At 39.4% G+C, this 26,938-nt stretch overlaps 1 protein-coding gene across 2 annotated transcripts in view; it reads left to right on the top strand.

Annotated features, from left to right (window-relative positions):
- The window catches only part of DPYS (dihydropyrimidinase), a 33,535-nt gene extending 6,598 nt beyond the window's left edge, over nt 1-26,937 (top strand). Inside the window, exons 3-10 of one of the 2 annotated variants that reach the window (XM_083827435.1) lie at nt 1,356-1,535; nt 2,628-2,817; nt 9,647-9,803; nt 10,774-10,915; nt 12,808-12,950; nt 22,400-22,607; nt 25,317-25,422; nt 26,804-26,937. In XM_083827435.1, the coding sequence (XP_083683561.1) occupies nt 1,356-1,535; nt 2,628-2,817; nt 9,647-9,803; nt 10,774-10,915; nt 12,808-12,950; nt 22,400-22,607; nt 25,317-25,391 (1,095 nt within the window). In that variant the 3' untranslated portion in view covers nt 25,392-25,422; nt 26,804-26,937. The remainder of the gene's footprint in view (nt 1-1,355; nt 1,536-2,627; nt 2,818-9,646; nt 9,804-10,773; nt 10,916-12,807; nt 12,951-22,399; nt 22,608-25,316; nt 25,423-26,803) is intronic. The other variant, XM_083827436.1, reaches the window with a different exon arrangement.
- Nucleotide 26,938: the final 1 nt, after the last annotated feature.

Consider the following 26,938-nt stretch of genomic DNA (forward strand, 5'->3'; position numbering starts at 1 on the left):
AGCATGGATTCACCAAGGAGAAATCATGCTTGACCAACCTCGTTGTCTTCTATGATGGCATCACCAGCTGGGTAGATGGGGGGAGAGCAGTGGATGCCATCTACCTTGACTTTAGCACGGCTTTTGATACTGTCTCCCACGACATCCTTCTAAGCAAGCTGAGAAAGTGTGGGATAGATGAGTGGTCAGTAAGGTGGGTTAAAAACTGGCTTACTGGCTGAGCTCAGAGGGTGGTGATCAGCGATGCAGAGTCCATCTGGAGACCTGTGACTAGCTGTGTTCCCCAGAGGTCAGTGCTGCGTCCGGTCTTGGTCAACATCTTTATCGATGACCTTGAAGAGGGAATAGTGCCCACCCACAGCAAGTACGCCGATGATAAAAAGCTGGGAGGAGTGGCCAACATGCCAGAAGGCTGTGCTGCCATTCAGTGAGACCTGGACAGGCTGGAGAGCTGGGCAGGAAGAAACCAAATGAGGTTTAACAAGAGCAAGTGTAGGAGTCCTGCACCTGGGAAGGAACAATGGTATGTATCAGTACAGGCTGGGGGATGACCTGCTGAAGAGGAGCTCTGCGGGGAAGGACCTGGGGGTCCTGGTGGACATCAGGTTGACCATGAGCCAGCAGTGTGCCCTGGTGGCCAAGAAGGCCAATGGGATCCTGGCATGCATTAAAAGGAGCGTGGCCAGCAGGTCAAGGGAGGTGATCCTCCCCCTCTACTCTGCCCTGGTCAGGCCTCACCTGGAGTACTGTGTCCAGTTCTGGGCTCCCCGGTACAAAAAAGACAGGGAACTCCTGGAAAGAGTCCAGCGGAGGGCCACAAAGATGATATGGGGCCTGGAGCATCTTCCCTATGAGGAAAGGCTGACAGATGTGGGTCTGTTCAACCTTGAGAAAAGAAGACTGAGAGGGGATCTTATCAATGTTTATAAATACCTAAAGTGTGGGAGACAAAGGGATATGGTCAACTCTCTTTTCAGTGGTTTGTGGGGACAGGACAAGGGGCAATGGCCACAAAATGGATCACAGGAAGTTCCACACCAACATGCAAAAGAACTTCTTCACAGTAAGGGTGACGGAGCACTGGAACAGGACGCTCAGGGAGGTTGTGGAGTCTCCCTCTCTGGAGATATTCAAGGCCTGTCTGGACGCCTACCTGGGCAACCTGCTCTAGGGAACCTGCTTTGGCAGGGGGTTGGACCCAATGATCTCTGGAGGTCCCTTCCAAACCCTACAATTCCATGATTCTGTGATTCTATAACGGCTTGTTGTTGCTTCATACTTTAAATTTCTTTGTAGAAAGTTAACAGGTAAAATTTTATATTGCTGTTTTGTGAGAATTGCTGACTGTCTTTCAGGTGAAGGAAGAAATGAAAAGTCTTGCTGAGAACAAAGGTGTCAACTCCTTCAAGATGTTTATGGCCTATAAAGATGTATACATGCTCAATGATGAGGAATTATATGCAGCCTTTTCCTACTGTAGGGAACTTGGAGCAGTTGCTCAAGTCCATGCAGAGAATGGCGACCTAATTGCACAGGTAAGCATTTGTCATTTTATCCATCAAATTCAGGAATATAACTAGTGCTGTTATCTAAGCACTTCAATAGATCATTGTAACATAGGGAAAGGCTTTTCCCCCTATTTAACTTCCAGGGAACTAAAGACAAACATCTTGGCCAAAATCTCAAATGATGCTTGTGGTGGGCCAAGAAATTGTAAGCTGGAGTACTGGGTTTGGAACAGACAGGAAGCAAATGGGCCTGTTCTAATGAGTTATACTTGCAGAATAACATACATACTTGCAATATAATATATATATTTGGCTGATGAAGAAAGCATCAATCAGAGACTGACCATGGGCCAGGTTGAAGGGGGAACACTTGGACAAGCATTTACATGTCAGGTGTATGATACCTGGTTTTATACCTGGTCTCTCCAAACATAGTCAGGACCAAATCCAGAAGTACAGAGGAAGTTTCTCTGGGCACAAAAGTTCAAGGCCCCTTTGTGCACGGACAGCCTCACTTCATACTTGATGCTAATATCTCAGTGATAAGTAGAGGCACTTGGAGTACACGTACAGTCTGATATCTTTGAGTTTCTTCTACTATTCTAGTCAAAAGTGCTTTGACTCTGACCATGTCCCATAACAGAAATGAATTTATATATAATAATAATATATATATAATAATACAGGGACAAAATCTTATGCCTCTTTAAACCTCAGAGCCTCATTCAAGAGGCGCTTGATGTATATCTTTGTGCTTAGTAAGGATCTTTCAATTTTTTTCTAAAGAGGGGTTAGTATTGTCATCTCAGTTACTGGCTATGATCATTTTTGATACACAAATTGATACAGAATTAGGATTTTCAAAAGCAGTGATTTACCTTTGAAAGCTAGTGGAGCATGTTCTCTCAAGTCTTAGTCATTCTGAAATCTGTGTTTTTTGAAGGATACAGTGGATTTCAGGTAACACAACAATAACTCCTCTGAAATTGAAAATATCCTAACTGACTTGTTCTTTCTCAAACTAACTATAGTGTCTGGTCTAGGATCCATTTGGCTGGTTACACGTTCATGACACCATGGTTGCACTTTAACTGACTCTTAAATATTTTTTATGTCCAGAATTCTAAGAAGTTACTGTCAATGGGAATAACTGGTCCTGAAGGGCATATTCTCTCACGTCCAGAGGAAGTCGAAGCTGAAGCTACGCAGAGAGCGATTACCATAGCAAACGCTGTAAACTGTCCCCTTTTTGTTGTCCATGTAATGAGTAAATCTGCAGCAAGAGTGCTAGCCAATGCACGAAGAGAAGGTAAAAGTCCTAATTCATTTGTGCTTTGACCATGGCATTAGAGGAAGGGGCATTAATGTCCTACTTAGCATGGGTGCCTTAACCCTCAAAATATTGGTGTACTTGGAACGGGATGTTTAAACTGTGTACGTTTTGAGGCCCAAGGGGAGCTAAGCAGTATGGCAGAACGGCAAATGGTATTGAGCCTTTCCTTCTCCCCAGAAAAACCTTTTTGTCCTTCATGCTATATCTCCACAGTTGAAGTGATGGACAGGACAGCATTGCATTAAAAATTATATGACCAGTCCAAGACAATATATGCATTGCTATTCCTCTCCCTTGAGTTATAGTCTTCAAGCCTTTACCAGCCATTTAGGTGAGAAGTTCTGCAACACCAACCACTCCATGTTTTTACAGACAGTGTCATTATATGACCAGGACTCCTATTCACTAGGCATTTAGAAATCATGGTGATGTTGACAGTGTCCAAAAGTATTAATTCCCTCCAGGGAAGGTTTCTCCAGTCATACGCTTCAGGGTTCATAAATAGTTCTGCCAGCCAGGGGAGCCTGACCCTCTTGGCCAGCTGTTGGGCAGGCTAAAAGCAGTCTGTAGGCTGTAGGGATTCAGGTTTTTCTACGTGCTCATCTATCTGTAAGTTAACCCAGAGCTGCCTGTGGAACAACAGCACTATGAGGGGACATTATGTGAGCGGAATGAGAAGGACAGAGGCTGTGATTTAGGGGGCTGGAGTCCTTATGGGTTATCTGTCCCTGTTATCTTTTCATCTGACCTTATATGAAATGCATACAGATCTCGGTTTCCTCATTTCTGGACTTTAGATAATACTTTTGCTAGCAGCATAGATTATTAATACTAAAATGCAGAGTCTGATATCTCGGGCAAAAGTGCAATTAACACCAGTCTGACATTATTGTGCTAAAATAGATGGATACGTTTATGTGGAATATGTATTGATCATGACTTTTATACTAAGATTTTTCTGTAATTCAAGTTTATAAAATAATCACCAGCATATTGTTTAGAAGCACATTTTTTGGTACTGTGCTATGTTAGATTTCTCCACTAGATGACAGTACTGCTGGTAATGTGGATTGTATCCATACATTTACTGTTCGTTGTACACCCATAGGTGTGGTGACGTTAACTACAAGAAGATGTAACAACACTTAAAATACTCAGATTAAAGACAAAACACTGGATGTGAACATAAAATACCTAAGACAGGAGGTGGTGGTTTATAACACAGTAATCAAGTAAAAAATTCTATGCTGATAGTAAATACTCTAAAATATTGTTAGGCATAGGAATAGTCTGCAGTGCCAGTATGATAAATGACTTTATATCAGTATGCTTCTTCGGTGTTTAAAAAGAAATTGAAACGACTTATGCTTATTGTTTTGCAAATTGCATTTAATAGCTTCCTGGGTTCATACAGTCAAAATTGTCAAATGCTTGCATTTATGCATCACAACATATAACATCTTACCATAATTAATTTCTATTCTCATGGGAGTATATATCTTAGGAAATAGAAGTCTAGGATTGATTAAGAAATTTGAAGAGAGAGCTAATGTACAATAACGATAGGTAAAAACAGTTATAGGTTTTAGTGAGACTGAGCTGTTTGTTGTCCACTGTTGTTGTAAATTTCAGAAAAAGTTATTTTCCATTATTCAGTTAAAAGTGGTATTTCGAAAAAAAAAAAAAAAGTAAATTCTCGAGGTGCTGTATAAATGATATAAATAAAACTGGCAAAGTATTGTCAGCAGATGGAGAGAGGTGATCCTTCCCTTCTACTCAGCACAGATGAGGGCACACCTGGAGTACTGTGTCGAGTTCTGGGCCCCTCACTATAAGAGAGAAACAGACATACAGGAAAGAGTCCAGTGGAGGGCTACCAAGATAATCAAAGAACCAGAGCACCTCTCCTAAGAGGAGAGGCTGAGAGAGCTGGGGCTGTTCAGCCTGGAGAAGAGAATGCTCAGGGGGATTTTATCAATGACTATAAATATCCAAAGGGAGGGTGCAAAGGGGACAGGTCCAGGCTACTTTCAGTGGTGCCCAGTGCCAGGACAAGAGGCAGTGGGCACAAACAGAAACATAGGAGGCTTGTTCTGAACACCAGAAGCACTTCTTTACTGTGCAGGTGACAGAGCACTGGCAGAGGTTGCCCAGAGAGGCTGTAGAGACTCCCTCCTGGAAGATCTTCAAAAGCTGTCTGGACATGGTCCTGGGCACCCTGCTCCGGATGTCTCTGCTTGAGCAGGGGTGGGAACAGATGGCCTCCAGAGGTCCCGGCCAGCCTCAGACATCCTGGGGTTCTGTATAATAAATAAATAAATAAATAAAATAAAGCTGGGGTAAAGAAAATGGGGCGGGAGGGGGGGGGAGGGGGGAAAATGTCATTTGAAGTGATGGCATTTGTCTTCCCAAGAAACCACTACTCATGATGAGCCCTGCTTTATTGGGAGTGGACCTTAAAGTGGCCTTTCAATTCTTAAAGGGAGCCTACAGGAAAGATGAGCAACAGTATTAAACTAAAAGAGTGTAGATTTAGATTAGATATTATGAAGAAATTCTTATGAGAGTGGCAGTTGAGCAGATTGTCCAGAGAAGCTGTGGATGCCCCATCCCTGGAGATGCTCAAGGCCAGGCTAGATGGGGATTTGGGCAACCTGGTCTGGTGGGAGGTGTCCCTGCCCATGGCAGGGGGGTTGGAACAGGGGGGTTGGGCTTTAAGGTCCCTTCCAACCCAAACCAGTCTATGATCCTATGATTATTAGAGTTAGAGTCTGAAGGTCTGTTCCAGTTTTCTGAAGACGGAAAGCATAATTCTGTTACTTCAGTCGGCTCCGCCTCAGACCTTAAAGGCTAAAAACCAGTCATACAGACTGTACAGGAATACTAGTTCTTATACAGGATTAAGGAAACTTCAGGGGAATCCCTTGAGTTGCCTCCTTTCTCTCTCCTTCCCTCCATGCCAAAGTCCACTATGTCTGCTCTGCTGTCCAGCTGCACCAGTCAACAAGGGAAATCTCCAGACTGCAGCAGCATGTTTTTCAGGTACATCAGCAACAGCTACAGTGCTGCTGAATTCAGGAGAAAGTCCAAGATTTCCACATGTTGTGACTGTGTTGGAGAGGTAGAGGTTAACTCAAGCCCCCATCCTGTTCTTTTTTTGGGCCCTATGAGCCTATTTGCCAAAAGCAATTGTTCACCAGCTCTCCATTTGAGAGGGTCAAATGCAGCACCTCTCTGTGAGAACTGTGCTCGCTTGTTTCTGTCAGCTGTTTCTTCATCCCTCTGCAGAATGTGATCTTGAATTTTGCTAAAACAGGCAGAGGAACTGTTTGCTTCTGCAGAAGGGCTGACCAATATCTCTGTGTGCATGCCAGTCTTATTCTCTTGTGTGGGATGACTGTCTTATTTTCTTGTGTGGGAAGACAAAGAGGATCCTCTTTCTGTTATTTACTGTAAAGTCTTCCCTACAATGAGAAGGCAAGGCTGTAGCGAGCTGGTGCTGGGCAGTGCAGTTCCCTCTCCTTGTTAGGGCTGCCTGATGCGAATTTACCAGGGAGAACTAATGTGGCCCTGTCACCATTCCCTCTGCTAGTAATGCCGACAGGGCAGCAAGGTTAGTAAAATGTGATGTAGATATATGACTTACACTGCTTTCTACTTATATATGCTTTCATTCTAGATATGCTAAAGGCTAGGGATCATTCACGTCCATTTGCCCATTTAAATACACTGATACAGTTAAGGAAATAGGACTTTCTAGTGCAGACCAGAACAGGAGAGCAGAATCTTACTAAAAAGTGATTTTTTGTAAAAGGTTTCTCCCTTTAAATATATATATATATATATATATATACAAAAATATATATGTAGTCAGTTTTAAAAGTCCATACTTCACAATACCAGTCACAGTTTAGGCCTGGGGGGTGTACAGACTCTCAAGCTGATTCTGAGCGCAGGAATGCAACTGAAAATCCAGACCTTTTAGTTGGCTCATGCAGAACAGCTCAGGTCCAGACTGTAGAAAGTCTAACTGATGCAATGATGTGCCTGAGCCAATAAAGCCTGCCTTGCAGTCCCACTTCTTTCAGATCTTAGCTGGTTACTGAGTATCTTTGCCCCGTATGACTTTATCCTATGTCCTTCTGAAAATTTCACTAGAATAAACACACAGGGACCAGTTTTTCAAGTCTGTAAATTTTATTTATTTTTTCTCAAGATTATAACTCTTTCTGAGTTCTGGTAAAATAAATTACAGTTTTGTGTTCTTCTTTGTTATAAAACAATTTATATGAATATAGCTCTTGCCAGTCAGTTTCATGTGTAATGAAGAAGTCACCAAATCTGCAGTTATTTCCCAGAAGCTCAGAGATGTCAGAAAGACCAAACAGAAGAACACCCTTATTATTGCGCCCTTCAGTCTGACTAGTCATGGCCCAGATGAAATGCAAGAAATTGCACAGTCAGCAGAATGTCCAGATATAGTCCATTGAAGCTGCAGTGTTCATACTCAAAGTCACTTGCGGAAATGGCTTGTACTCTTTCCCACTCATGGGAACAAGGAGGGCTGTTCAGGTCAAATTCTGACTGCAGAAATACCGTCATCACCTGCAGAACCTGAGCTAGGATCAATTCAGCATATACAGCTGTGAGTTTGAAGACTATCTTTTATTTTGTATGTCATGAAACTGATGTAAGAAATTATTTATGGAAACTAAACATTTATTCTCTTCCTACCATTATAACTTTTGACATTTATAGCTACGCCCTAATGATATATAGTTCAGGTTTGCTTTGTATGGAAGTTTCTTTAGCTTGTTCAGATGCATTTAGGAAAGACTGCACACACAGACATACCCTCCTTTCTACTGACGTTGCTCATTAAAATCTGTCAAAAGCCTAACAGGAAAATAGAGGAGATACTGTGTATGTATGCAGAACTTTTTCTCTATCTATCTAGGCTTATGGCAGCCTTTCCTCAAACACTGTATTTGGAGTTGCCCAAGGAAGGCCAAGGTCCCCCTTCTGCTGCAGCTCTGGATTAGGAAAATACTAATCTGACTCAAACCTCCTTATTCACTAAGTGTCTGTATCACTTAAAGGGATAGCCTTGTATTCTAGTATTCGGTGTTTTAGGTTTTGAAAATAAAATGAAAAGAAAAAAAGAGAAAAAAAAAAAAAGAGGCGAATAACTGCTTAAGTCATGATTTTGAGTCCAAAAAAATGATTGTGGTCTCCTTCTCAGTCCAAGTGTAAATCTGTAATTTATGTGGATAAGTGGTGCTAGAAGTTTAGAATGCTCCAAGCCAAGGCATTAGGACAGGTACATCAGTTCAGCATGTCAGAGCATGCTGAGAGTGTTAGAGCAAATTAATAATGCTAATAGGGATTCTCTAGGTTGTGGTAGATGTTGTACTATGTAGTACTTGGAGTAAATGCAATGTACGGTAATGTCAGAGCAGGTCTTGAAACCTTGGAGAAATAACTGTAGAACTTCAGATCTTAATGTGTCCTCAGAAATGGTATGAGGCCTTCTTGCAAGTCTAGCACAGAAAATTTAAGAAATGACACCACAGTGGGAAATATTTTTACGAGAACTGAGCTCCTCAGAAGCTACCTAAGCAAGTGTAGCAGCTCACGGAAATACCAGAACCTAATGCACAGCAAGAAATCTGCAACGGTTTGCTTTGTTGTTTTCCAATAGTACAGGTGAATACCTAGCTTACACTCAGACAGAAAAAAAATGCTGTCTAGTAGCACCAAGCAATGACCAGCTGGGGTAATGTAATGATAGTTTTAATAAAAATTGTCTGTGGTCACTAGAGTGAAATCTGAGATCCATCATAAGATGCACACTGTTTGCAGAGAGCTGGGGCAGGAGAAAGCTCTTGCTAGAATCCAGCAGAGGCTGCCTTTAATAAGCACCAAGCAGGCTATGAGTGGGTGTGTGAGGTCCTAGCTTGCTCTGGTTCTTCAGAGACCATCATGGTCAGTTGACATTATCTTCTCTCACATACAGAACAAAGTGGCTGGACCACCTCTTCAGGGAAGGAAATATTTTGTTTAATCTCCTGTCTTGTTCTGATGAGTTTCAAGCCCGTGTTTCCTAGGAGAAACAAACAAAAAAAAGTGTTAAAATGTATTAGTTCTATCCAAAAGCTAACAGCTGGTTTTGACTGGGGTCCTCTTCTGGAGAAATCTAGAGTACTGTGCCACGTGGAATTAAAGTTTGGGGAAATAACTTTTAAAATTAAAGTATTTATATTTTTTTTTATTTTGGAAATGTTTTTACACTCTTTAGATTTATGTCTGGTGCCACATTTTTTTCCTGGTTAGCATGCCTGCAATTATAGCCTGACAGTTATAAAGGTCTGTTTGATGTATCTATTGACTCACATTGTTACATCATCAATAATTTCAGAACACCAAACAGGTGCTACCAAGAAATATATGGATCTTGAATGTAATTAATGCAACTGAGGATTGTGTTCCTTTTGAAATTTCAATCACACACCTAGTAAACAATGTGTAAAACCCATTATAATATATCTGTCAACAATTTAATTAAAAATCTTGCCAAAGCAATGCTCTTTTGAGAAAATATATTGGGAAATCACGAGCAGAATATTCAGAACAGAAATGCTGTGTTATAGCTTAGTTCATTATGTTCCTCCATATGTTGGTGTTTAATTTGAAACATTCATTCAAATTCAAATCCATTACAACCAAAGAGGTCTGAAACAGGAAAAATACAAGATATGCATTTTTATGTTATTTGATGATGATACTATTCCTTTGCATTTTTCAGGAAAGGTGGTTTATGGGGAGACTATTGCTGCTTGTCTTGGCACTGACGGTACCAACTACTGGAATAAAGACTGGGCTCATGCTGCAGCACATGTCATGGGACCTCCTCTGAGACCAGATCCTTCTACTCCTGATTTCCTCATGAACTTACTGGCCAAGTAAGCAGATGAACAAATCGTGACAGCTGATGCCCAAATACTCAGCAAATTTTTTTCTGAGTGTGTAATAGCAGGTTGATGCCCTGGAGATTTTCTAAGTACAGAATGCAAAATATTATCAGGAAGGAGAAATGGAGGTGAAACCATAGATAAAAATATTTTTGTTACAGAAATTAGAAACTGTTCAGATTTTGTTTCACTGAACTCTTGTGGCCTTCTTTCCCCACTTGATTGTAATCAATAAGCCTTGCCTTGCTAGTTCTGCAGCAAAAAATGAAACATAACCAGGGGGATAGTAAGCCTGTATGTTGGTGGGAAATTTGTAAAAAGTGGTCACAGCTAGAGGTTCTGGTTTTTGTTGTCAACTTGTTTTTTCACTTGAAATTTTGATGCTACATAAAAACTAAGCCCTCTCTCTTCTGAAGGCAGATATGTCTTGTCCACTTCATACTATCTGCTTCAGAAGGAATTATGAACAGAAGTATCCTTCAGATATCTGCAGTTAATGAAATGTGGTTTGCTGGTATATCACTTACCAACAAACCCTAACTCCACAGAAGAGCTGAATTTGACATAAGAGTCTTTGAATGTATGCCTGAACACAGTCTGACTGGTGGTAGTACAAATCTGGGTTAACTTCACAGGGAGTGACACAATCCAAAATTGCTCTAAGTGAGGATGACATTGAATCTTTTGCTCTGGGCAAAGTGGGACAGTCCTGCATTTGTGGGACACCTTTGACACATCCAAATTAAGTGTGGTTTTGGTGCTTAGTGTCTTCCACAGGCTTTCTGAAGAGAAATTGGCTGTCACTGTTAAACTACTCTTAGAGGTTGGAACAGAAGACAGGCTTACAGGGTATTAACAGTTTTTCCTTGCAGAAAGGATGGCTGGATCTACCCAGCAGATTTTCTTGTGTGGCACTGTCTGGTACATGATCCAGTTCATAATGTACTTTGTTTCTCTGTAGTGCTGACCTGTCTGTGACAGCGACTGACAATTGCACTTTCGACATATGCCAGAAAGCTCTGGGAAAGGATGATTTCACCAAAATCCCTAATGGAGTGAATGGTGTGGAAGATAGGATGTCAGTCGTATGGGAAAAGGGCGTTGTAAGTATATCGAGATATCTGAACAAGGAGGTAAATATTATCTCCAACAAAATATAACCTTTCAGCAGAATCAGCTCCTTAGTTTTATCAAATGTATTTATTACAGGATAACTCCTTGATCAGAGACCATAACAGGGTCCTCACTAACTCACACTTTGTGGTCCTGGGAGATGGAAAAGGATTCTCGCTGCTTAAAAAAATAGCACGTGAGAATCATTTCCATTGTTTATCAGCAAAGGACTGCTGTTGTTTCAGTGTTAGGGCACAGCGGTTGGAGAAGCTTCCACAGTGGGTGTCTGCCTGGCAACTTCTATTTTGTGTTTTCAAGCAGAGGAAACAAGCTAGAGATATGAAATGCTCCTCTTATTTATGTCTCAGTCATGTGGTGTGATGAGATGAGTACCTTCAAGTCCCATTGACTGCAGATATTCAGTGCCATCATGAGAATGTTCAGTGCTTCTCAGGATAATGTCCTTTAGCCTCTAAACAAATACAAATATGAAGGCTAGTGGCCAGGATTTTTGGATATGGAGTAGTCTTGTGGGGGAGGATGTGGGCTAATCTGAAGAGGGATCTGCCATGTACTGGGTGTTATGATTGCTCTGGCTGATACAGTACTCTCAAGTTCTGGAGACTCGTTAAACTTTTTTTTTTATAAAGTTCTCTCGCAGCAGGGAAGGATTCTGGTTATGCACTACAAAGTATATTTATTTGTCATAGTAAAGTTATCTACCTTACACAGTTGGTAAGGAGGTGTTTCAGAATCTCTCTTATTTATCTCTGTTTGGAATTCAGCTCCCATTTGTGTGTATGAAGATGACATCTGTCTGTCTTCACCTTTGGCATATCTCTAGTGAGATTTTTTGTGGTGTAAACTGTAATATAATCTGATCCGTGGTTAGTGTGAACATAAGACTTAAATATGTACATCAATGCTACTTTTAAACAGCATGTCCTGTTGGGCAAGGTAGTTTTTCAAAGGATTCTTCAGTTAGTAATATCCTCCATTTTCTTATTTGTAAAATATTATACAGCTGTGAGAATTTATCTGGAAAGATTCCCTCCCTTCCCACTCACTGTTATTTAGAATAACAGTGTTCACCAGCTTCTTTATGCTTTTCTTCTCCAATGACTGCTCACAGACAACCACGCAAACATGGTTTTATGACATTCAAATTCCTATACTGGCCTATGCACACCATTACTGCCAATGTAGCTGGCTTTCTAAGCAAACAACAGTCACAGATAATGTAGTTACGTAGCAGTGACCAGTCTTGAAACACATGTGTATCCATTCTTGTTTGCCATTTTGATGATGTGTCTCACTCACAAATCTGTCTTTTATACTTCTCAATCTCAAATATTTACTGAAGAGTACTACCCTCTGCATTATTGCTGCAGAGGATTTGCAAATCTCCTTTTCTGTGTTATGTACCATGCCTTGCCTCTCCCTTCTGAGTTTTCACATCCACAGTATTAGTCAGTCTGATGTCCGCATTTCTTTAATACTGTATCACCATTTTCCAAAACCATGATACTCGTGAAATGTTGTCTCCTGAGGAAACTGCTGAACAGGACCACAGAGTAAAAGCCAGCTAAATAAATCCAATTCCAGTTGACTTTTAACTATATTCACAGCTTTAAAGTTGTCTTTTTTTCCCCCTTTTGTTATGAGGTAAACTAGTATAAAGTTAGTATTCAGTGAAAGTACATTGCAGAAGGTGCATCAGAGACAAATAGATATTTTTCTTCTAATCTCTTCAGTAAATCGATGTGGTGTTGTGATTTTGGCAGAAAGCTGTCACTCATCCCAGCCTTTTCAACAATAAAAGCATTTTTTTCATCACTTATTTTAAAAAGTAATGAGTTTGCTTTTGTGTACTGTTCTTCAGCACAGTGGAAAAATGGATGAAAACAGATTTGTAGCTGTTACCAGCACAAATGCAGCAAAAATCTTTAACCTTTACCCAAAGAAGGGGAGAATTGCTGTAGGTTCTGATGCTGACATCGTAATTTGGGATCCCAAAGCTACCAGGTATGTATGCGTAGTTGTTTCCTTCTATCCAACCTCTCTGTAGGAAACAATATCTCAAAGCATTTGCATAGCAATAAGCCTTCAGGTGAGAGTTTATGGTGTTTTTCAACAGCATTTGATGAGAATTATTTACAGGTTATTTATTTGTCTCCTACAATAGTGTATGTAAGTAGAGATCCTTGATCTCTAGATGGAATTAAAAAAATAATAAATCACCTGAATTGCTAAGTGCAAAAATAGCAAGATCCATACATTATACTGCCAGTGCATGGTATCCTAACAGTAAAAATAGCCACTTTAGGATCTCAGAGTAACTCTGCTAAGTGTTTGAGTATGTTCAGCTTCCTTCCACTGCAAAAAGCAGGGAGAGGAGCCTGTGTTCCTGAAGAGTGACCCATTACAATCTTGTGTTTTGAGCTTAGAGCTACTTCAGACGTATTCAAAGGTAGTCAGTATGGTTGGTGAAAGTGTGGGGTCCTGACCTTCTAATGCTTCTTCCTAGCTGATTGAGCAAATATAGTGGTAGAGTGAACCATGAGTGAGCTTAGGTCTGAAGCTGTACTTGCTTACACTTTTATTTAAGGAGTTTTCTGGATTTGTGCACAGGCTAGAGTAGAGCTTGTCACACCAACAACATGTGCACAAAAGTTATGCTGATCTCTCATCCTACGTGACCTGATGCCATGGTATATTTATGCTACAAAGGACATGCACTGTCTTTTTGTGAGCCTCGACTCATACAGCACACTGTGCACTACAGCCGATTCCTGTCTTCAGGTATATTCACACCATCAGCCAGATCCATAATCAGGCCACTATAAATATCTCAAGAATCTCTCTTGGGTATTTCTCTGGCTCTTATAGCTATCCTGGTCTTGTCTAAACTGCATGGAAATGGTTTGAGAGCAGGCTGTCACAGAGACATCACTGGGGGAGGTGCTTTTATCAGCTGAGATGCCCATGGGCTGTGCATGTACATCTCCACTGTTTGACCTCCAAGTAGATCACCTTAAATCTGCGAGCGTTAAACAGCTGTGTCCTACCTCTGACTGACCACATTCAGCCCCACACATGCCAGCAGCAGGTCAGGAGGTGTGCCAGGCTGTTGCTTTGGTCTCAGGCTTAGTTCTAGCAAGCAGCGTGAGCATACAACTGCTCTGAAGGCACACACTGACTCTGCCAGTTGAAATTCCTTCGCTGGTGTCATCTAAACAGTGGGTAAAACCCATATAAGAAAGCAATCACAAATCCCAAAGCTCAACACTTTGTGGGGTGCTGAGCATGATGACAGCATAGCCAGCTTTCGTCGAGGTATCACAGTGTTTGGTGTTGCTAAAACTTGAGCTGTTGTAACTCATAGATGGCACTAGATTTTCAGCCTTTGATTTTAAAAGAGAATTGAAGACTCCTCTGATGGTAGAGGAAAGTTTGGAAACATAACTGGGCAAATTGGAGGCTCAGAAACCAAATGGAGATAAAAAGCCCTTATCCTAGATTTACCTTACACAAATGAAATTTTCCTCACCAATCTGCTAGATCTTGAATTTTTGATAATGAAATTTCAAAATTTTCACTCATTTCAGCATGCTCATGAGTAGCAAAAGCATGTAAAGTGACAGGAAAAAACATTCTGTGTTTTGAGCGGCAAAGCTTGAGGACATGGAGGTTGCTTTGCAGAAGTCCCACCAAAAAAAACTGGCAATACCAGCAAAAGAAGTTTCAGGATTGTCAACCCCAATCAACACAGAGGCCTGCCCAGTGCTGGGTCAGAGAGATTTTGCTGCTGGGTATGGAATGGTTCATGTGCATTATGCCTTCTGGCATGTTGAGCAAGCATATTTTGAGATACTAGCAATGAGCTATTTCAGGACAGTGGAGCTACGAAGTCTGATTTAAAAAAAAAAAAAAAAAGGATTCTTTTCTGAACTCACTTCTGCTCTGCCTGAGGACAAATGAAACTAGTAGGATAGCAGAGTTCTGACATTATTCTCAAGGTGCTTTGTCAGCTCTTAAAATTCTTTATCCTTTTCCCTCCCGGGCATTCCTTCTGCCTCCCTTCACTCTCTCCTGAGTACTATCATGGCCTTTTGCCCACTGCAGCTGTGAAGATACAGTTTTTCTTTAAATATTTTTTTCAGAATAAACTGTATTTTCTTACTGAACAAGCTGATTTTAAGTTGAACTGATACTTTTTTTCCTCCTCCTGATCTGGTACTGTTCCCATTGTTTATCCCTTTGGCTTCGCTGGAAACAAGCCACTGTGCAGGTACAATTGTGTGAACTATATGAGTAAGTATAAATAAATCTAGTCCTTGTCTATTCATTTCACTATAAATCCTGAAGAGGGCACAAACAGTCCAGCAGAAAAAACAGATCTAGCTAACAGACTTCAACCATTTAATGTATTACACAAGGTGTAACCTCGTATGCTGTTATTGCATCTGGGTAGTAATTTTCGATATCAGGATAGGCTTGTTCCTCTGTCTTGCAAACTCCTTTCTGTTTTGAGCATGACTATTTTTCTTGTCTGTAAGTCTAAATCTTCTAAGAGAGGAGAATGTAGTTTTCTAGTTCTGGCTTAATGCTGTGTTGCTGCAGTCTTAAAATGCTGGCTGATATTAGCTTAAAGAATTAGGCAATTGCTGAAGTATTGTTGTGAAGAACTGGTATTACCACCGTCTGGCAGAGGAAGCCTATAGGGAAGATTCTAAAGTCCTTCTGTAAGATAGTGAAGCTCTTCAAAATGCAAAAACTTAAGTCACTGCAAAATCAGTTGCCTTTCTCCTTCGACATCATTGCACAATAGCAACATGATGGCTACTGTCTGGGCATTCAGGGTGTTCCCTTTCAATGTGGCAAAAGCCTAGTGAATTCAGCCCTGCAATCTGGGAGCAGTTGCTATTCAAGGTTCCACTTCCAGCATTCTGCTGCTTTTGCTGAGATTTTATTTATATAGCTTATCTTCACTGACTGGCCTATTTCTGTAGGCTTTGCTGGTAATTTTTGCAGAAAATAATGTATGAACAACTGTATGAGAAATTACTAGTGTATTTCAGGGCTTCCAAATACTGGTTTTAGGATGTCCACATGAAAGCAAGCAGTGTTGGAAAGAAGCACTTTAAATGTATAAATTCATTAGAAATTGCATTATAAAAGATGCGTTGTGAGTTCTGACAGGTTAGGTCTATTTCTCAGCTTCCTTATAGTCCTTGCATATTTATTTAAGAACACACAAATTCTGAAGAGACCAGTTGTTATTTTGCAGCCATGTGTTACTAAACATCATCTTGTGGACCTCAACACTCGCAGCAACCCAAGTACAGCCTGTGCACACACGACTGTTTTGTGAGAACTCATTGGGAAAAAAAAATCAGCAAGTCAGTGTCCTCTATAGCTGATACTTTTGGTTATTTGAAATCAAGTGAGAATACAAAATCTCTAGGGTTTGTTTCAGAAATGTTAGGCAAGGAATCTAAATGCTGTGGTACCCAATTCAGACTGTGGCAAGAGCTGAACATCCCTTGTGAAGTAGGGGCAGAAGGCAGTAAACATCTCAGAAGAGACGCTCAGCTCCTGGCTGTTATTAGGACTCAATAGACTCACTGTAGCCTGTTCAGAGCCTTGCAAATAAGCTGTGGATAAAGCCCTGAAGGCAGGATCAGAACAAAATTTTAAAACATCCACAGATATTAAAAAAAAATCTCAAATGGGATTTAACTGTCTAAGTCCAGTTAAATTATCAAGCTACTTTATAACAATATGCTGTCTGAGAAGCCCTACTCACCATTTATTTTCCATTTACCAAATATAGCCTAAAAGTTAGGCTACCTTTGAATGTCAAGGCAGAGTTTCCTATGCAGGTAGCAGTCTCTCACCTCATCCTCTTTTGGCTCCTCTGGGGTGGCCCTCCTGGGCCCTCGTCTCATTTGCAGACAGGTCTTCAGCCTCAGAAGCTTAAGTGGGGACAAGTTACAACATTTAAAGACTCTATGCCAAGCAACTGCCTGTAATTTTTCATACAGTGCAAGAGGAAAAAAAAAAAAACAAGTTGTTAGCAGATGATTAGAATGAATAATGCTGTGACTGTCTTACTCTCTTGATGAATGAGCATGATATTGAATACTGAGTATATGGATAACTGCATCTAGACTCAGTTAGGGAAAATGAAATAATGTTGCATACAAATATGTGTGCATAGGACAAGTAAGTTCTGGCATTTTCAGTAGCTTTTCTTTTGCACAAGTACAAGCCTGTGTATGCATGAATGTACGCTATTTCACTAAAATCATGGAGTTCCTGTCAAAAGCCTGTTATCTCAGACCAATGGAACATGGAGAAGGAAACAATAGGCACAAACTAAAATGCAAAATGCAGGAAAATCCGTTTAAACATAAGAAAGAACTTTTTTTTTTTTCTGTTTTTTTTTGGGGGGGGTGTGATCAGACACTGAAAAAGGTTACCAATAGAGATGGTGGAGTCTCCATCCTTGGAAGTATTCAGAACCTGCCTGGGCACACCCCTGCTGTGCCAGACCCTGACCAGAGCACGAGGTTGGAATAGATGATCTCCAGAGATGCTTTTCAATTTCAATGCCTCTGTGGTTCTGTGAACTGTAACAAAATAAGTCTATCAGAGAGCATGATGTATGTTTCCCTAGTAACTTGCTGCCTCACAAAATGTCAGCTGCTCTCTTTAGAGAACTGAATCTTAGAAATGTTACCAAGAAGAAAAAAAAAAGAAAAAAAAAAAGATTCTTTCTTATTTTCTCCTTATATAAGCTTACCTTTTTCTCCTGTGATCACTTCCAGATCTTCTTTAGTCATTGAATACTCATTTGTATTTTCCTCTCTATCCTTTCCTGCAAGCTTAATTTCTCATTACTGTTTTCCTTCCTGCCCATTATATAGTTTGACAGTTTCCACTTCCATCCCATATCAACTTGTAGTGATTGATAGGAACAAACTGATGGTATTGTTGATAAATGAGTTGCTTACCATAATCAGAAAAATCATTCTGTTGTCATTCTCTGCCCATCTTAACATGATGTATCTTAGGAGATATGAATGCATTAAATAAAGATCCCATCCCTCAGATATGTCTCTCTGACAAGGAGCTCCTAAACATTAACATCCTACCTCTGCTTGTAACTGTTATTTTGTCCACAAATCCCCTCACTTCAGATAGCTACTCAAAGACAATGCTTATTTAGGCATATTTTTAAGAGGTTAGGGATACAACTTTACTAATAGTTGCCTACATAAGATGGTACGTGTAGTTATAACAATTCATTAATTGTAAAGTAGGCCATGAGCTTTTTAATCCACATCATAGGCTTTTAACAAGCAGTTTGCACATAGATTTTAAGGTTTTCTTCTTCTTCTTTTTCTTCTCTTTATTCCTCTCCTTCCCTTTTCTTTTTAATACTTCTGTCTCTTTAACAAAGTCCAACTTAATTATCTTTATAAATGAGTGGTGTCTCAGGACAGCACAGGAAGGTGAACCAGAGATTTATTTTTGTCTAGAGTTTAGAAAAGCAGGTTAACAATATGGAGAATGCAAAGGCAGATGAAAGTAATGTGAAGGGGCAGCTCACAAAGGCTGATATTAACCTCTGCAAACTGGCATTTCTCACCTGCCCCCAGCTCTGAAAAGCTTAGAGATACTGCACTGTAAGCACTGGGAGAAGTTGCTTACATCTGAAATACTCACTCTTACATAAGTTGGTTTTCTATAGCAACTGTCTGCAAAGCAGTTGTTTTCTCTTCAGCAATGGACTCAGGTCATTTTAGCTGCCTTTATTCCTATGTTTTCACTTAATTAAGTAATTATAAAATCTGTGTCCTCCATCTACTGAGGTGTTCAATAGCTATTCTTGCCTCAGGGCTGTTGACTACAGAATCCCTTCATATTCCTGTGCCTGGAATTTTTAAAGAAAACTGTGTGAAGTATGCATCCAGTTCCCATTAAAAGTAATTAAGTTCTTCATTTTCATATGCCCCTCTTGAAAACTACAGTGATCCAGTCCTCACAGCAGTCAAAGTTTAGGTCCTGGAGCTCACTCTAGTCCGACAGATTCACCTTCACTGGGCTGATGTAGCTTTATTTCCTACGCATTATGAGGGGTAGAAGATACCTTGTAATGTCAAGATTGCTTCCCTTCATCCAGTTGCCCCTCTTGCCTGACTATAACTTACTATATAGTATTTCAGGCTCTGACTGAGGCATAGACATGTTTGTGATGCTCCTAGGTTGCGTTTGACTTGAAATGTAGTCTAATACCCCTAACTCTTTACAAAGATTCAGGGCTTACCAAAGGCCAATATTTTGAGCTGACCACTTGTACTGCCTTGAATTTCACCCTACAGCTTTCTGCATTAGTCTAATATGATGCTCTCTTCTAAATTTCAAATGTCAGTTTGTAGTTTATTTAGATATAATATCCTAGGATTGGCTGTAAAGTCTTTTATCACATACAGAATAAATAAATACAAGATTACCAGTCACTGAATTATCAAGCACACAGAGAAAATTTGATAATCGATCTTTGACTATAAAATAATTTCTTCTTGACTGCAAACAGTTGGACAGAAGCACTGGATTGAAAAAAAAAAAAAGGACAATCTCAGAAGCATGTCTTCTTTTGTACTAGGGGAATATCAATTTTTTTATTGATAGCCTGAAATCTCTTTGAAAGACAGGTGTATCAAAAGCAGCTGAAGTGAATTAAATGAAAACACTGAGATAAGTAGGAACAAAATAGAGCCTGATGTCCCTGCAATATCCTCCTCATATAGAGTTTTCTTCCAAATATTCAAGTTATCATTCTGATCTCTTTCCATTTGAGGAAGGGTCGTTTGGAACAAGAGTCTCAGTAGTTTATCATGAGAATTAGAGAATTTTAGGAAATATATAAAAAAATTGTCATTTGGGTTTCTGAAACCTGGAGTCAGAATCTGCTTTCTCATGTTAAGTAACCCATTATGTCAGACATTGCTTAGGATGTTAGAGGCAACTGTTATGTTCTACTTCACTATGGTGTCAGTCTTACTTTCTCAGATTATAAATAGTTGCTAGTGTACTTGTCATTAGTTGAGGGTCAATAGTATTCAAACTTTCAGAGCAAACAGTGGAATTTCACTAAGTTTCCCAGCAAGCTGCCTTTTACTGAAATGGCTGATATAGCAGAAAACAGTGTGTGGCATAAGGTTGTTGAGTTGTGAGCTCCAGATCCAAGCATACTGTCTTCGTTTTAATTCATTGCTCACTTCCTACTTGAAACTTTCCCTGCCATTGGTAATGTCAAATAAAATTGCTAAAAACCTAAATGCAGATGAGTTTTGGTGAGCTCCATCAGGGAGACTGCACTTCACCTTCAGAAAGAGTAGCAAGAGTAAATCTTGGTTCAACAGAAGAGTTATAAATGATTTCTATACAAGTTGGTTGTTGAGACAAGCAATGGGAAATCTGTTTTGTCATATTGCAGGGTTTACCTGTACCAACGGATGTCTCTTTTAAATGCATTAACTTCCGTTAGTTTTGTATCTTTTTTTGAAGGACATACTTACCTCTGAGGCACGTTTACTACCAGTGATCCTGCTCTAGCACATTTAAACAGCTCACTTGCTTATTTTTCTGTTCATTTGCTCAAAGTACTTTTTCCATTTTCCTTTTTGCATCCCAGTGCTTTTGTGCAAATAGATATGATGTATACCCAGAGAATGCTCAAGATAATTATATTACAGTTGTTCTTACTTACTGTTCTAGCAATTGGACCCATAAGTGTAATGCAATAAGCTGGAGAAATATGTTCACCAGCTCTTTGCAGAGCTATTATAACACCCATGGATAAACTTGTTCAACAGTATTCATAGGACCAGTGAATACAAGAGAGGTCTGACTTCCATTGCTTGCTCTTTCCACTGTGACTCTGCAAGATGATGCTGATCCTGGAGAGCAGGCAGGCATAAGTTTTCTGTCCGAGCTGCTCTGAATAAGGAAAAGTTTTTATTCCTATCGGCAGATTGGCCATAGAGAACATTTTTAGATATACAGCATTTGAAAAGTTAGTTGCCACTGAGATTTAAATGTACTTAACTTAAATTTAAATTTACCTTAGTTCAACGTAATGATATGAAAGGCAAAATATGTATCTTTCCAATAATTATAACTAATCACTTGAAATATTTGATACTTGATTACCTTTGAAAATGGTGTACTTCAAGAAAGATAAAGATTTTGCTGTGGTTTTCTCATTTTAATAAATATGTTAATTAACGTTTTTAATAATTCTTATCCAAATAGATTGATATTTTGATCTATTAGTATTTCATATTAGTTTTTATTTTGAAAATTCTTTTTCTAAAGACGTAATCATTGGAATAATGTTAGTGTTATACATTCATGATAGTTTTTTTACCATGTGCACATATTCCCATTCTGGAAAATTCTGACTGCTCACCAAAAAAACATCCTTCCTTTCAGAAATTACAGATGGTAATAGAAATATAAACTTTACAAATTAAAAAAAAAAAAAAAAGATTGGAAATAGGAAGCTAATAAAAGTAATTAAATTTCAAAATCTTGTGACATTTTAGATACAGTAGATAGTAAGTAGCTCAGTAGGGAAAATAGGTAGTAAAGGAAGTATACGCAGTCTGCACTTCCAAATACTAATGTCAGCTCTAGTATTAATTGTCTTTAATGTAGCCAGTTAGGGTTGGAGAAATTTGCCAGAAAAATGGTGAACATAAAGAATGAGGTCTACACATAAAAAAAGCAATGATACCATAGCTCAAATTAATACTGTTGAGGTCTAAAATTATAATTTCCCTAGTACCCTTGGAAGAAAAATATGCAGGAGTGTGATGTCATTATTATTAAACAGCATAAAGATATTTGGGCTGTCAGTCACTGGATCAGTCCAATTCACTTTAAAAGTTACCAAAATTCATTACAATCTACCGACTTTCCAGTGAAATAGTCTTTGTCTTATTTATGAGTTACAATCTTTGAAACACTGCAACCATATTTTTCAAACTTGAAATTGCAGGTAACTCTAGCTAAAGTGTTAGAGCTTTTTCTGGCCTTATTGCACACAGATATTTGCTTGACAAGGCAGAATACAATAATTTTATTCAAATAAATATTATAACCTGATTTTTTTTTTATTTACTAATCTTTTTCTAGTGGAAACTTTTGTGTTTCAAGGCTAAAAAGTTCTGTCCTTTTGACTCTCTCTTCATTCTTTTGGAATGCAATTACTGTTCAATGAAATGTTAATGCTCTATTCTATTTTTACAGCTGTTCCATGATGTACTCTGCAATGTCATAGTTTAATAATGCTGCTAAATTTTCTTCCTCTATCAATTTCTTAAAATTTCATAATGAAGTACAATGCGAAGTTTGTAGTAATTTCCGTGGTTTTTTGTTTGTTTGTTTTGTAAACACAGGACAATATCTGCAAAGACGCATCACCAGGCCAACGACTTCAATATATTTGAAGGAATGGTCTGCCATGGAGTCTGTGTTGCAACAGTTTCAAGAGGGAAAGTGGTTTATGAAGGCGGAGTTTTCAATGTCACAGCAGGAGAAGGCAAATACATCTCCCGTCCACCATTCCCTCCATATGTCTACAAACGAGTCAGGCAACGGGAGAAGGTTAATTAAACTAATAAATCTCCGTAATGCTTTCTAGAACATGAGGATAACTAGCTCTTGGGAGCAGAGGTTTGGGGATTCAATGGTAATTTCCCTTACTAATCAAAATATGCCAAGGTGGGAGGAAATAAAACTAAGGGGACTCAATTTTTATTGCTCTTCATATTACAGAGAAATATCATAGACTAGTTCCTGCTCTCAGGGTAGCTGGTACAGCTTGTAGAAAAAGTCTGGGTACTTTTAAAAATAAGTCCCACTTGCAATAACATTGGACAAAATATTTTGCTCATGGGTAATCTGACTACCTGCTAGATTTAATCACTGATTTTACTACAAATCACAGAGGCTCAGCATCATGCTCAGGGATAGAACTTACACTGGAGGAAGAGATCAATAGTTTTCTAACTCTTCCATGGATCAGATATTTAGAGCTAAGCCCTGTAGAATGCTGAACATTTGGCTGTGTTCCAGCAACAATGTGTTAAAAGCTGAACAAGTGCAAAGTGATGGACCAAGTTTGCTGTTCAAGCTCTTGTTCAATCTTTTTTTGAAGAGAAATTTTGCAAAAGACATGCAGATTGAATTTTCAGTGCCTATTTTCCATGCTGGCACATGTGAAGAATATTTTTGAGGCCTTAATGTTGCTTATTATGGGTAGGATTTTCAAAAGCACCCAGACAATATCTCAAAGTCACAATCTGAATCAGTAGAATTCACTGCAGGATCTAAAAGTTGAATTAGACAAGCATTCATGCGAGAGCTGGCTCTTTAAAATACTTCCAAGATAATACTGTGCATTACATCCTTCTGTTGTCTTGTTGGACTACAAAAGGCATGTCAAAATGGCTGAGGCTTTCCTCCAAAGACAGCACTTTCCCAGGAGCTGGTGGGGGCTGTCTGAAAGTTGATAGGCATAATACACGTCAGTGGATAGGCAGGGAAGTCCGTTCATGAGCATGCAGTTTTTCCCTGGGAACTTAGAACAAGAAACAGATGATTGCATATTTGGGCTTTCCGAGCATAAAAGAACACATTTTTGTACCAGTACCAATCAGTGTAAGTTAGATAAACTGGAGGCATTTTCACTTGCATTTTGTCAGCATCTAACTATATTGATTATACTTTGTCTCTTATTTTGAAACCAAATTTCTTGTTTAAATCTGTCACACCTTTTCAGTGTGAATGAAGGTTCATGTTTGTGGGAAAAATGAAAGAAAAAAATCTGTTCCTGGACTTTCCAGGCCTACTGCATGAGTGAACCAGTACCCCAAACTGTGAATTTTTCTGGAGAAAAGATCTTCCCTTTCCATGGAACATTTAGTTGAATTGAAACAATTGCTCCAAAGGCCATGCAGTTCCATGGCCAGTTGCAGGATAAGATTGTCACAAGCTAAACAGTGAGAACTCCTCATCTACAGTAGAATTATTCTGCATTTTTAATCTGGATAGATTCTTGTTGCTGTATTCCTCTCATCCTTTGGGTCTGTCTTCAGTGGGATATGTCATACACAAAGTTCAATGTGACTGTGAATCTGTTTAATCCACCAGACATTGAAAATGTTTGGTACTTTGTTAATGAGGGCTGCTTATTATTATTGCACTTTCTTTGTTGTGTAATGTTGGTCCCTTTAACTTTAAATGCAAAATAAATGCCATGTAATGGTAATAGAAGCTAGCTATTGAAACCAGATTTGTACCGGCATTACATCAGCAAAAAGTTAGGACATTCCTTTTCATGTAAGAGAACATGATGCAGTTATTGAACGATAATTAGGTGCTTCCCTAAGCATAGCTAAGTTGTAGTGACTCCAGACCCTGGCATCTCTGCTGAGGCATCATATCCCATGCTAGAAGAAGATTAGTACCAAAACTAAACTAAAATTTAAGATAAATTTGGCAATCCTAGAATTCTAAAAGACTTCAGTGAATGTTGTCATTTCTATTTCTAATCAAAGCTAGGGAGAATTTTTCCATAACCAAAACATCATGTGCAAAATGTTTTCAGAAGTGATTTTTCAACCAACTCAACCTCCTGTAGTCAGCATCTGGGATGGTGGATGGAAGATACCCACATAAGGCAGGAGTGGCTTTGTTTCATTTATGTTCATTTAACTCTCTTATCTGTACTAAGAGCATCACTGGGAAATGTGATTACCTTAATGAAGAACAGGCTTACAGTGTGAACAGGCAGTGAGTCAGCTATTCTGGAGAGCTGCTCAGGTCTATTTGCTCTGTACTTCTTCCCTCTGGGATATCCTGATGAGTAGCCGAATGAATATATATATACATACATATGGAAACAAGCAAATACTGCAGATAAGTGGTGTTTTTTGTTTTGTTTTGTTTTTTAATTTATTTATGTGGCATAATCTCTGTGATTTTGCCGCTCCACGAAGTGTTTGAATGAAGGGAGGCAGAAGCATCAACAAAATGAGGTGAAACATGGTCTGTTGCTTGTTAGAAAAACGGTTTTAGTGTTCTTTTGTTACAGTGATGAACAGACTGAACCACCTGCCTCCTGATGAAAATTGAGAACTGAACATTTTAGTTTGAGTGTAAGGAACATTTTCAAAAGAAAATTTTGATGGAATCATTGGGTAGCATAACATTAAAAGCTGGGTTATATCAGGACTGCTATTCTTATTGTGTAGAGTTAGCAATTACAAGAAGACAAAATAATACTGAAAGGTTTGAAATGCTTCATTGCAGGTCTGTCAGCCGGTTCCTGTTAAGAGAGCACCATACACAGGTCTGGTCTCAACTACACCCATCACACCAAAATAATAGCTGCATTCCCAAGGTTTGGTTCTTGCAGGTAACTGTCTATTTTGATTAGTGAAAACTACTTTACTTAATGTTTCTCTGAAATTTCAAGAAAAGTGCAGCAGGCCTTCTGACGTGTGACACGCTTGTCTGAAATGAGCCCTCTCATAAAAATGAGTGGCAGCTCGGGTATGGAAAGCCTCTTTCTGATTGGAACCCCATATAAAAATTTCCACAGAGAGCACAAATGAGTTTTAACTGTGAAACTGAGAAATGGGTATGAAGGCCCACAGAAAAGCTGAGCTCAGTTAGGCCATCCCTTTTGAAGCAGCAGGAGTAAAAGTACAAGCCTTAGGCTTGCAATTTTACAGAAAAGCCAGAAACAGTTTGATGTAAAAAATTATATTCTCTAGTGTTCCTTTCTTACAGACAATAAATCTCCATCAATTGAGCTGTTTGGGTTAAGCTGAGAGATCGGTATTGCAAGGACAACATCTGTCTTCATGCAGTAGAGGTGCTGCAGTCAAAGCCAGCTGTGATCTGATGGATGGCTGAGCTGCTATAAGGCTCAGAGCTGCTAACAGTGCAGTAACACCCAGCATCATCCCCTCCCTCTTCACCACTGTCCACAGTGCACAGCCTGGTTATTGACATTCCCTCAAATGTGTAAGCCCTGGTGCTTGGTACATCCTTCTCTGAGTTGATTTACTTGATAATCCAACAGAAAACAAATAGCTTCCTTTTTCTGGGTTAGTTTTCTAATCTCGCTCTTTAACTGTTTACAAGCTGCAGAAATGCTTCAGGAGAAAATAAAAGAGCTAGGTATGACCTTCAGAAAGCACAACTGGGGCATGATGCTGCTGTATGCCAACTGCAGCTGAAATATTTTTCTGCTACAGTAGGGGGGTTGATTATATGGGTCGGGGGTATGGTGAGTGGCAGTAAGCATGACAAAATCCAGGCTGAATTTTTGTGTGTATATAAGTACCAACAGTGAGATCAGCTAGCTTGAGAAATAAATTCCCAATAGATGGATGTAAAGCCCCAGTTCACACCTCACATAAAATGGGTCTGTTCTTGGTTTGTTCTTAATTAATGAGGACACGAACAAACCTGCAGTGCTGGGAGGGTGAAATTAGCTTTTCCACATTTCATTGTATAATTATTTTAAAGCACCCTCACAGGGAAATTCATCTAGAGCATCAGTAGCAGCAACAGAGTGCAGCGTGCTATTTGTTTTCCTCTGTCATAAGGGAGAAAGCTTTTGTAATAGAGAGGACTAAAGGCTAAAGCTGCAATAGAGTGAGGGAGAAATAATCATTCTTTCTAGCTCCTAGCACTCTTTCTCTATTATTACCTCTCTGAGTGACAAATTGCAAAGCAGAGATTTTCTTTTGAAAGATTATATCATATTGTCTTTTTCTTCTCTGTAGATAAAAGCAAATGAAAATGACCCTGCTGTCCTCACCAAAGCAGTGCATGCTGGTTCCAACAGTCAGCTCACAATCAACTTCGCAAGAGCCAGCATGAAACATCAGTAACCAATAAACATACTGGGCTTCCTGCAT

The sequence above is a fragment of the Anser anser genome (genome assembly GCF_964211835.1).
Source record: "Anser anser genome assembly, chromosome: 2".
In the NCBI taxonomy this organism is placed as follows: Eukaryota; Metazoa; Chordata; class Aves; order Anseriformes; family Anatidae; genus Anser; species Anser anser.